Source organism: Poecilia reticulata, linkage group LG2, assembly GCF_000633615.1.
Source record: "Poecilia reticulata strain Guanapo linkage group LG2, Guppy_female_1.0+MT, whole genome shotgun sequence".
NCBI lineage: Eukaryota > Metazoa > Chordata > Actinopteri > Cyprinodontiformes > Poeciliidae > Poecilia > Poecilia reticulata.
Genome location: NC_024332.1, coordinates 14,627,178 through 14,638,038, shown reverse-complemented (window position 1 = coordinate 14,638,038; position 10,861 = coordinate 14,627,178). Strand labels below are relative to the sequence as shown.

Here is a 10,861-nt window from a genome sequence, read left to right as displayed (position 1 = left end):
TTCCTAAATATGTAAATGTAATTTTCTAAAAACGTTTCAACTCCGATACATCCAACCAACCAAAATCGATTCTGTGTTTGTTTTTAGTACAGTTGGCATCAAAGATTCTCTTTAATTTCAATCATTATGTACAGATCAGTATGTACAGAGGTCAGAATACAGCAGAGGGTCGAGGGGCAGGGCAGAGGTCGCTGACATTCATTCTTTCCAAAAAAAAAAAAAGAAAGCAAATGGTAGAGTTCCTAATTTCTCTCATTTGATCATGGCGGATCAGCAGCATGTGTGCATAGGACAGGTTCAGAGACACATGTGTGCACACAGCAAATAAATATGCACATGTAGACCAACTGTACTGCCTGCTGGCTGACCCGCTGTAGAAGTCTGATCACACACACACACATACACACACAGAGCCACAGCAAAGCAGGAAAAAACACACACCGCCTCATCAGTCTAAGCTTCTTATTTTCTCATGGGGTTTAAATGAGACTTGAGTTGATTTTTAGCTTAGTTTAGTAGAAAAAAAGAAYGTCACCRAATTCTCAGGGGTATTAAAAGACTAACTTTTGAACACTACAAATTGAACTTGAAATATTTGTTAAAATATTGTTAAAAGTCAAAATTGAGCTTTTTTTCCCAATCTCATTTATTGTAACTAGTTAAATGAGAATGACTTATTTTAATGGAACATCAGCTAGAAATATAGCAGTATTTACTCAAAATGGACCTAAATTTAACTGCATAACTTCCACAACGTGTTTTTTTTTATATTCAGTATGAGGCGCCATCTCTTCACTATTATTACTCATAATGATCGCTCAGGGGCGTAATCCTAATCTTATTCTCCCGCTTTAAGGTACATGATGGAGCAGAAGAGTCAGCGAGGATGAGAAAAGAAATATTTTAACTTAATTGTAGCGATGGAGGCACTCACACACCCATAAAGCCAAAAAGAGGTCCAGGACGTCACTTCTAGCAGGCCACGCCCACTCGGCGTGACGGTACTTCAGTAGCAGATCGTGGCGTACAAACATCGAGAGCTTTGGTGCGACATGAGACAATCAGGAGTGTTTTCCTTCAGTTCAAAATAGCACGACAGGCGCAGATTTGATTCTCCAGTTCATATATATATTTATATATTTATATCTATAAATCCATTCAATGAGATATGTACAAAGTATGGCAAAGGAGCACGATTTCATTTCAACTCGTCGTCGGGTGCCGTTGGCTCTTCACTGTGCAGTCCATCGTGTTTCCAGTGAAGTGAACGTTTCATGCGTAGACGGAAAGAGGGCTGGGGGAGAGGGTCCGCGTCGGCGGCGTTGGACGCGGACCCCGGCCCGGACAAGCTCCGGAGGCTCAGAGGAGTTCGTCCAGAGATGACAGGGAGGAGTCTTCACCCCCAGGGTCATGTGGCGTTGACCTCCATGATGTGGTCGTCGGCGGTGGGCAGCACCAGGACCTGCTGAGAGTGGCTGCTGTTGAACACCTGTCCCGGGCTGAAGGGCTCCAGGCGCGGCATGGCCACGCCCCGCTGCTGCTGGTCGCTGCTGCCCACCGAGTGGACGCTGCCGCGGCTGCGGATGCTCGCCGTGTCCCCCTGGTCGTCCAGCGCCTTGTCCAGCAGGGACAGGCTGTCGTTCTCCACGCAGCTGTCTGAAGAGGAGGAGAGGGGRACATTAAAAACGGGTCAGCACGAGTCAGAGGGTGAGCAACATCCTTCCTGCTGAATCAGTCAAAAAAAAATATATAKATATTATAACTAGAGCTGGACGATTATAGATCTGAGTTTGGATTTTAAATGATAGAAGAAGAAGTATTTCCTTAACTGTAAAGGAAAGGTAATAACTCCACAAGATTCTCAACAATCCTCTGCTTAATGTTTTATTTTGCAGAAAAATAAACCAAATAAAGTAGTAAAATTACTACTTTAACTTCTATAAAGACTAATATCACTCTGGTTATGATTTATATTCTTGTAATTAAAAAAAATATTGGCCATAATACTTTATTGTAGAAATGACCAGAATTCAAAGCTTGAAGCTTCTACTTTAAAGCTAATTTAAAACAGAAGCTTTAAGACAAGATGACAGGTCTTAAATGAGCTGATATCACTCTGAACTATACAAAGGCAAGGAGTGCATTGGCAAGGGGGGAAAAAAATAAAAAAATCCAGATTTTCCAAAAATTTAATCTTGAAAACCCTAAAAATGTGATTAATCGATAAAATGGATCAGATCGGTCTGGCGTGACAGAGGCTTTACTTCCTGTGGGGTCTCACCGGGGTCCAGCTGGATGGCCGCCGCAGCGTTGTGAGGGAGGTACTTGAGGACTTTGATTTTGGGGAAGGGCAGGTGACCTGCGAACAGGGGCATGACCTCGATCTGCACCTTGTGGGTGGCGTTGACCCTGAGAGGCATCAGCACCATCCCTGAACTCTTCCCACACACGGCCCAGTTGCTGCTGCTGTCGGCCACTGCGGACACAAACACACGGCAGTTTTCAGCGACGTTTTCAGCATCTTAAATGTTCCCCCATACAGCGGTGGGTTTATCGATATTATTATTTATGGATGTATAATTTGAGATTTATTTAATCAGATCATCTGTACCATTAAATGATCAATTCCCAGAATCTAGTCGCTTGCAGACATTTTTAGTGTGCCGTTTTTTGTGCGTCATCATCCCCTGTAGGGCTACAACTAATTATTTTAGCAATCGATAATTCGAATGATTGATCAGATAGAATCTATGGATATTTTCAACGTCTTCAACCTCAAATTGTTTTGATACAATATTAGGTATTAGAAATGCATCACAAGGTACAAATAAACAAATAATTCAATTCCCTTTTAAATAAAGAAATGTAAATATTTTAATGCCTAAAATGCAATAGCAGCTTTCCTTTTATTGGGTACAACTGATCATTTGTAAATTATTTTATTAATTTTTGCATTTACTGATTAATAGTTGGACAGCAAAAAGTGCTTAATTTTTTTATTACCATTATTTTTAGCAGGATTTGAACCATGTGAAGCTGAAATGATGCCACATAAAGGGTTCTGGGTAAAACATATTTAAAAAAAAAAGAAAMGTTTTTKTTTTWATCTTAAATGCAAAATCAATATATTTTTTGTTCAGTTTTGGCTTACTTACTGCTCTGATGGCCTTAATTATGAGTCTTTATACCAAAGGTAACGATTAATCGATTGTTAAATTAACTGACGATTATTCCAATAATCGATTAATCGCGATTAATCTAATAGTTTAATCCCTAATCACTTCAAACTTCAGCATATTTATTGGGAATTTTATGTGACAGACCAACATAAAGTGAACATTATATTCGGTTCGCAATGTCCTGTGTGAATAAAAGCCTTGAAGGCGTGTCATGCCCTGAATTTAGATCCAACCGTCAGCTTAGTGTTAAAGAAAAGCGAAATCCAAGCTAATTCACCATCATCCGATTCATGCTGCTGCCGACTCACCTTCATACATAAGCTTGGTGGTTTTGAGTCCATCCGTGTCGGTCTTGCTGTCCTCAGCTACCTCTCCCTCTGAGGGCTCAGTCAGTCGTGTTATACACACCTCCAGCTCGCAGACCAGACCGGAGCGGCAGTGCTGCTCTCCTGCGGGGGGCAGGATCTCYGCTCTCACGCTGTACAATGTCTGACAGCAGGAAACAAGAGGCTGGCTCGTCATTTTCTCTTTCTACAGTCTTTATTTACATTAGTGACAGGACTACTCGAGTGTTCAGGCCACAGGAGGAAGAAGAAAAAGAAGTAGAAGAAATGTTTCAGTGACTCACAGTGACTCTCTCCAGCTGGAACTGGTAGTGGAACGGTTTGAAGGCAGAGCTGTCTTGGTTAAGCGGACTGAAGTTGGCAGAGAAAACACACTGTAGACACGAGGGTAGGTCGTCCTTCCACCTCACCTCCCACAAGCAGAACACGCTGTGCTTGCTGCACAGAAGCTAGAGGGGGGGGAGAAAGCACCATTAACAGATGTACACCGTCAATCATGTCCAGGTTCTGATCCCCGGACACTTATGGAAATACTTTCACAAAAAAGGACTTTCTGATCACTTCAAAAGCCTGAATGGAGCTTTCGGCTTACCAGGATAATTTGGCTCATGTGTTGCAGCCTTTATATGGAAAGTTGAACTTGTTTACAACTAACAAAAATCTTCTTTCTCACCTGATTTGTTTTAGTGTTAAAGGATTGTAGTTCCAACGATGAGTGTTGCTTCTCTGTCAGTTTCATGTCTGCCAGGGTGAAGTTCATGTCTGACACGTTCTGCACACACACCTGGATGTACTTTCTGTGGAGTCACAGGGGACAGAGGTAAAGGTAAGGCCAGGCAAAATGCAGAATTCAATGCTGACTTTACCTAATTATAATCTAGGGCTAAAACGATTAATCAATTGTTGTAATAATCAATTACAACAATTGCAGCAGCAGCTGCGGCAGCAGCATGAATCAATTGCTAACTGGAGTATTAAAAGTATTAAAAACTCTAGAGCAGGCCATTTGCTAAAATAAAAACATAATAAGAGCAGAAATCATGTTAAAACTGTGCAAAAATATTAACATTTTGCATTTGAAATAAAAAACAAAATCTTCTTTCTGTATATCCGTTTTATCCAGAACTCCTAGTGTAAGTTTTAGCTTCGTTTGCTTCAGAAAAAAAAGTCCAACAAAGCATCTTTCACATCCAATTATTAATCGTTTAATCCAAAAAATTAACCACTAGATCAGCCCTACACTGTATTGATAAGTCAAGAGCTGAGCTTTTAACAAGTATTTATTTAGCATCAGATGCATCCTTTGCCAAGCCTACACTAAAGGAATGATGTTCTTGTATTTTAGGCAATACATTGTTTATTTTCTTATTTTAAATAAATAAYTGAATTATTTGTTTATTTGCATGTTCTAATGATGTATAAAAAAGGATTAAGTAAGAAATCTGCAGAATCGTTACCCAATTAATCCTCAAATAATRGATAGAATAATCAAATACTAAAACAACCGTTAGCTGCAGCCCAAACATAATCCCATAAACATTTTTATCTGGATGACAGATTATTCTACGATCGTGCTGCCTCACCTGTTGCCAGCAGAAAGCAGTGAGTGTTTGGTCTTGAAGGGGATGTAGAAGGTAAGGGTGAGCAGGGTGGAGTAGATCGACCACGGACAGTCGATAGACATCTGTGGRCAGAAACTGCCCCGTTAAAAACAAAACAAAAAAAAACTCGACTGGTTTCAGCCTACATCGTTTTATTTCCACTTTACATTGTCTCAGTTTCGATCGACTCRGTTTCTCAGAGTCACAGACATTTCCTGATTAAATGCTAWAGCAATACCGGGTATCAGAAAACACCCACAGAACTCTAATCTCYGTTACCAACGACCCGCTGCAMACGTCTAGAAGAAACTCTGGTATCAGCGTTGCTCTGGTTTGTTAATTTGAGCATAMTCCATTCAGTTTCTCAATCTGAAACAACTAGGAGGCCATAGCAGCAACTTTATGTCTTTAAAGAAAAATCCCACTCCTGCTGCAGAGCGCTAGAAAACACAAAAACACAAAGTGTTGTGTTCCTCACCCTTTGGTCAATGGCGGTCATGGGTGTGTCAGGATGACTGTAGCTGCGAGGTCGATGGCGCACCTCCCCGTTGGTCAGCCTCTCGTTGGCCGGCCGCTCAGACCCGGACGGGATGATGCACAAAACMTCGAGCTGGAACTCCAGAAGGTGGTAGGGCGGGGTGGGAGGTAGGCTGATGCTCGTCACCTTTTCAGACGACTGGATGGACAGGACGCTTTCACCCACYAACTCTGGTTTAAAAATAAAAAAAACAAAGGGAGGAGTGACAATGTGAGGGACGTTTGACAAAATTGTAAAAAAAAAATCGACAGCTTCAGGGAAAAAAATAAATAAATCCTCTAATTTTATCTCGGTAAATACAAAACCTGATTTGAAAAACATTGAAGAGAGAGAAAAAAATCAAATCTATCTTTGGTTGATGCAGTTTTCCCAAAGTAAAATTCAAGCACACTTTGGAGATAAATACAAAAACCAGTATGTCTCAAGTCATGATTAACAGTATAATTTATCACCGTTAATAATAATGTCTTGTTGWAGTGTTCTACAGAGCAGGCACAAAGTAAACTAAAATAAAGCAAAATTTTATGTTTTGAAATGTCTTTCACACACATGCTATGCACCCGAGTGGTCCAAGTACGAAACAATAAAAAAAAATCCTCTTATTTCAATAAGCTTAACATGTAAAATATGACAACCTTTATTTCAACTACASAGATCCGAATATCAAGATCAAGCACTTTCCAAACCTTGAAACCACCTAACAGAAATTCAAGCATTTTCCAGGATTTCAAGCGCCCGTATGTATCTCGTATGATGCTGAAAAAGACCKAATCAAATCCAAGAACATGTTAGACTGCATCAGTGATGAGYGGCTGTTGTAACTGACCCGCCTCTGGGCTGCTGATGCGGGCCGTGCAGCTGGAGGACGGCAGGATGGGCATGGTTTCCGTGTTGCTGAGCTGCAGAGCGTCTCCTTTCTTCAMAGTGTAGTGACCCGTCAGCAGGGTGAATTTMACCAACTGAGGCATCCCGGCCAGCAGAGGCTCTGAAGACACAAACCAGAAGCACAGTGAGCAAGAGRACAACACGACAGAACGCTGTTGGCCTCAGTGGAACCAAAACRCCTCGTTTTAGTGAGTTAGAGTTCATTTCATTCTRCAGAATGTGAATTTTTAAAGCAGCCTGTTCACTTAGGACAGTGTTTCTGAGACTTAAGTTGCTTTAGCAGAAACAAAAAACAATTTTCTGCACCAATAAATATAATAATAATCCACCCATTTCTATCAATTGCATTTATTAATTCTATTTAATTTAATTTAATCATTTAATTAAATAAAAACAACAATAGCTGTAGACGTGTAAGCAGAGTATCATTCATTACAAAGTAAAGTCATTAAAAACAAGGAACAGTTCTGACYGAGTCAAGTCCTACCTCTCACTGCATGGAGCCGTTCAAAGGAATCTAATAGCTAGTGAACGACACAGAAACACTCAGCAGCTAACACTTAGCTTCCTCTGATCATGTAATATTCCTGGTGTTTTCTTTCCACCGGTATCTGCAGCTTTTCTTTTGAGTAACCCGGTTTTACTCCAGTTTTCTTATTACTTTTAACACAATCATTTGGTAAGCTAGCTGTAGCGTSGCACTTTGAGCTGACGTCACGGCAAATAAACGGTCGTTTACATGCAGTACCTCGATGACCACTAGAGGGCGTTCCCTTACCGATGGTGGTCACAGTTTGAGAAAAACTGACTTGGATGATGTTTTAACCTTTTTTACAACCCGTTTGGTTTTAAGTTTCAGRAAAATAAACTATTTATTTGATAACATGTAGTTTGTTTTTATGTAGCAGGGTTTATAGCAGATTTTATTTGTAGCAGATTTTACTCATACAACATAAATTCAGACCTGAAAGTGGCTCCACGGTGAGCTGGGGCTCCTGAGAATATACTTCATATCGGACCGATGGGTAGATATGAGACAGCACAAACTGCACTTCACCCACCGTGGCGCACAGCTGCCGTAACATGTAAGTACCAGGCTGTCCACTCTGTGGAGCAAAATCAAAGGAAAGCAGAGAATAAATGGGCAAAATGTGGAGGACAGAGAAAATGATGAGCATYTCCCATTTTGATCAAGATTTTCTTTCTTATGAAAATATGTTATAAGTCATAAAATTACTTGGGAAAAAAATTGTTTTATTGATATTGTACATTTTGATAGTTCTTGAAATCCTGACCAGCTTGGGCCGTATGTGATTCTTTCTTCAAGTTTGCACAATTGTTTCCAACAATCCTGCAACTGATAATAATTTGATGCTGATGTGAAACCAATACTATGCTGCTCTACATTCCTCATTATTATTGCAACTTTTTTTTTTGCATAATATTATGACTTTTTCTAATAATGTTACAACTTTATTCTCAAATTATTAAGACTTTATTCTTGTATTACTATGACTTCTTTCTTGTAGTATTACTAAAGCTTTTCRTATTGTTATGACTTTATTCTAGTAACATTATGACTTAATGCTTGTGCAACTTTTTTCACAGAATATTACTTTGTTTTCATAATTTTATGATTTTATTCTTGTAAAAAAAACTTTTTAAAAAGTCTTTCTTAGCTTGGCCCCAATATTCTGTCGTGTGTATTTACATAAAATGACTGTATTCTCATAAGTGATTTATTTATTTTTGCAGCTTGGCGTAAATACTCTATCATATGAATTTACATTTAACACAATTTAAAGAAGACAACAATAAAAAGTAAGAACAAAAACCTTCTTACAGGTGCTGTGAAGGTGATGCTGTTGTTTCCGGGCTCTAACGTGACATTCTGCACCTTCAGCATCTGTCCTCCTTCCTTCATGGCGACAGCAGGTGGGCTGACACAGTTGGACGTCTCCGACGGCGAGCCGTTCTCGCGGCGGCGAATGATCAGGTGGGTGTTTTTGCACACCACTCCTACGGAGTTGAGAGAATTGTCCGAGGGACTCCGGTCCTGAATCTCGTCCATTTCTAGCGCGGGACCAGCAGCCGCAGAAGAGGGCGGGCCTGCTGACGAGTTGCCCTGTTTGAACTCTATTGTCCCTTGGTTTGCGTTCCTCAGCGTCCCCTTGGACCTCCCGAGAGTCCCTCCGTGATCAATGTCAAAGTGAATGCTAGCAGCCAGCTGCTGAATGCGCACTGAGACGGGCATCAGGCACCTCAGAGTGAGCTCCACCTGCAGCACGGCTCCGGAGTGCACCGAAGCGGCCGCCGGGTGAAACTGTAGCCGCGTTAGCTGAGCGAAGACATTCATGCTGAGAGTCACTTTGTGAGCTGCGGAAGATGGGGAAAGAAAATACAAGTGAGGAGAAGGAAAAAGTTTTGTACTTTTGAATAATTGCGCTCCACTGAAATGAGCCCTGTTCAGGATATACATGCAGGGGAAGTTCTTTCTTTGCATTGCATTTCATCAGTTCCTTAATCAGTCCATTTGCAGAAACCAGGGGTTTATCTCTTGCAGTTGACCAAAGCTGATTGGTCGTTGCACCTCTAGCAGTAACTCTACTATAAATCTCACTAATTTGTTTCCTCACTGCTTATCTTTGCCTTTCTGCTTACACATGCTGACATGTTCGCTGGATGACACATTAATGAAAACTCAACTGAGTTTAACAAACTAATTTAATTAGATTCCAAGTTAAAACAAAGCAGAAACAGATGTTTAAATAAAAGGCACCAGACCTGCTACAAACTGATTAAAAACACACCAATGCACTTTAATATTTTTCATATCTTACAAAATCATGACTGATTACTCACATTGGTTTCCGGACCTGCCAGCAAAAGTGAGAATTTCCTGACAAAAGTGCTTCCTCTCCTCCGTGGAGAGATTCATGTCACCGGCCAACAAGGCACTGGTTTGCAAGTAGCTGCAGTTGTTGTCAAGGAAACCACATAAAAAAAAATGTAAAAAAAAACACCTGCTTTTAGAGGTCATCTTTCTACRTCTAATGACCCCGGCAAAATTTTTCTAATTGTTTTTCCGTTAATTATATGTGCATAATTATTTACTCTTGCAAATAGACATAAAATCATAAAACATAGTGAAGGAAGCTTTCCCTCCATGGGTCAATAGTGAACGGTATTTGTTAATGCTAATTGATAGAAMTACCAAAAACGCAGATGTWAGTGGTGTGTTTTAGCCGACGTTAGTCGCTAGCCAAGGATACTCTTCAGTTCTGCCCAGCAGTTTCTGACACTCGGCGATCTGCTTCCTGGTGTGCGTCACAGGAAGGCTCCACCCCTCCGATACGTACGACTTCAGAGCTTCCTGCAGGAAAGTTTCCGCCCGCTCAGGGTCTCCCTTCCTCCTGTCAAAGACCCACGAAGACGGGTAAACCAACAAAACAAGTCGCCTTTTTTTTTAATTGTAGAAAAGAATACATCATTAACAGTCTGAAAAAAACTTTTTCATACTCTAAAATGCTTAATTAAGTCAATAACTAAGTGAATAATTAATACCAAATCTACTAATTTAGGTAAAAAATAAAATAAATAAAAAACGTACTCTCTTTACTTTACATTTTCTGGTATTCAGGTATAAACRGACACCAATCTACATAGTTGGAGTACATTACATTACTCCCAAACTTGCTTACATGTAGAACTCAGCCAGGCTCTTCCCCACCAGCCTGGCAGACCGMAGCCGGCYGATGGCCTGGTACATTTCCATAGCAGCATGAGAAAGTTCCTGATGCAACAGAGAGCCAACAAGGAGGTGGAAAGACGAGAGAAAAAAATTAGATCCAATGTTTCAAGGACGTTACATCAGAAAATAGATCGATGGGACAACCGGAGCAATATTTTCTAATGAAATACACCAAGAGGTTAGAGTGAGACGGACTTACAAGATAGTGCCTTTCGAAAGCCTCCACGGATGACAAGGCTTCTTTCAGCTTTTTGTAAGGACTCTGCAAGCTGTTGACTGTGAATAAAGACATTTGAGAGAAACGGCGTTATTTTTTTTCAATTTAAAAGAAAGTCAAGCAGGTTTTAATTTAATTTCTTTTACCAGGTATTAAGCTTTCCTACAGCTTGTTTCTTTTTTTTTTTTTTTTTTATTGATATCCAAGGTAAAATAACAATGAACTGGAGAGATAAATAGAAGAAGTCAAACTCTTGTCCCGAATCAGCTAGACTGAATCTAAAGGAGGCTCACAAAACTGTCCCAATTAGAAGCAACAAATAAGCTTAACAGGGAAATCAAAAAAA

At 40.3% G+C, this 10,861-nt stretch overlaps 1 protein-coding gene across 1 annotated transcript in view; it reads right to left on the bottom strand.

Annotated features, from left to right (window-relative positions):
• Positions 1-65: 65 nt before the first annotated feature.
• The window catches only part of trappc10 (trafficking protein particle complex subunit 10), a 28,197-nt gene continuing 17,401 nt past the window's right edge, over positions 66-10,861 (bottom strand). Inside the window, exons 7-20 of the mRNA XM_008435438.1 lie at positions 10,498-10,574; positions 10,249-10,340; positions 9,820-9,960; positions 9,410-9,519; positions 8,391-8,923; positions 7,512-7,653; positions 6,489-6,647; positions 5,603-5,832; positions 5,107-5,207; positions 4,197-4,320; positions 3,808-3,972; positions 3,488-3,668; positions 2,282-2,476; positions 66-1,656 (exon numbers count right to left, since the gene is read on the bottom strand). Coding sequence (XP_008433660.1) covers positions 1,409-1,656; positions 2,282-2,476; positions 3,488-3,668; positions 3,808-3,972; positions 4,197-4,320; positions 5,107-5,207; positions 5,603-5,832; positions 6,489-6,647; positions 7,512-7,653; positions 8,391-8,923; positions 9,410-9,519; positions 9,820-9,960; positions 10,249-10,340; positions 10,498-10,574 — 2,498 coding nt within the window. The 3' untranslated portion in view covers positions 66-1,408. The remainder of the gene's footprint in view (positions 1,657-2,281; positions 2,477-3,487; positions 3,669-3,807; positions 3,973-4,196; positions 4,321-5,106; positions 5,208-5,602; positions 5,833-6,488; positions 6,648-7,511; positions 7,654-8,390; positions 8,924-9,409; positions 9,520-9,819; positions 9,961-10,248; positions 10,341-10,497; positions 10,575-10,861) is intronic.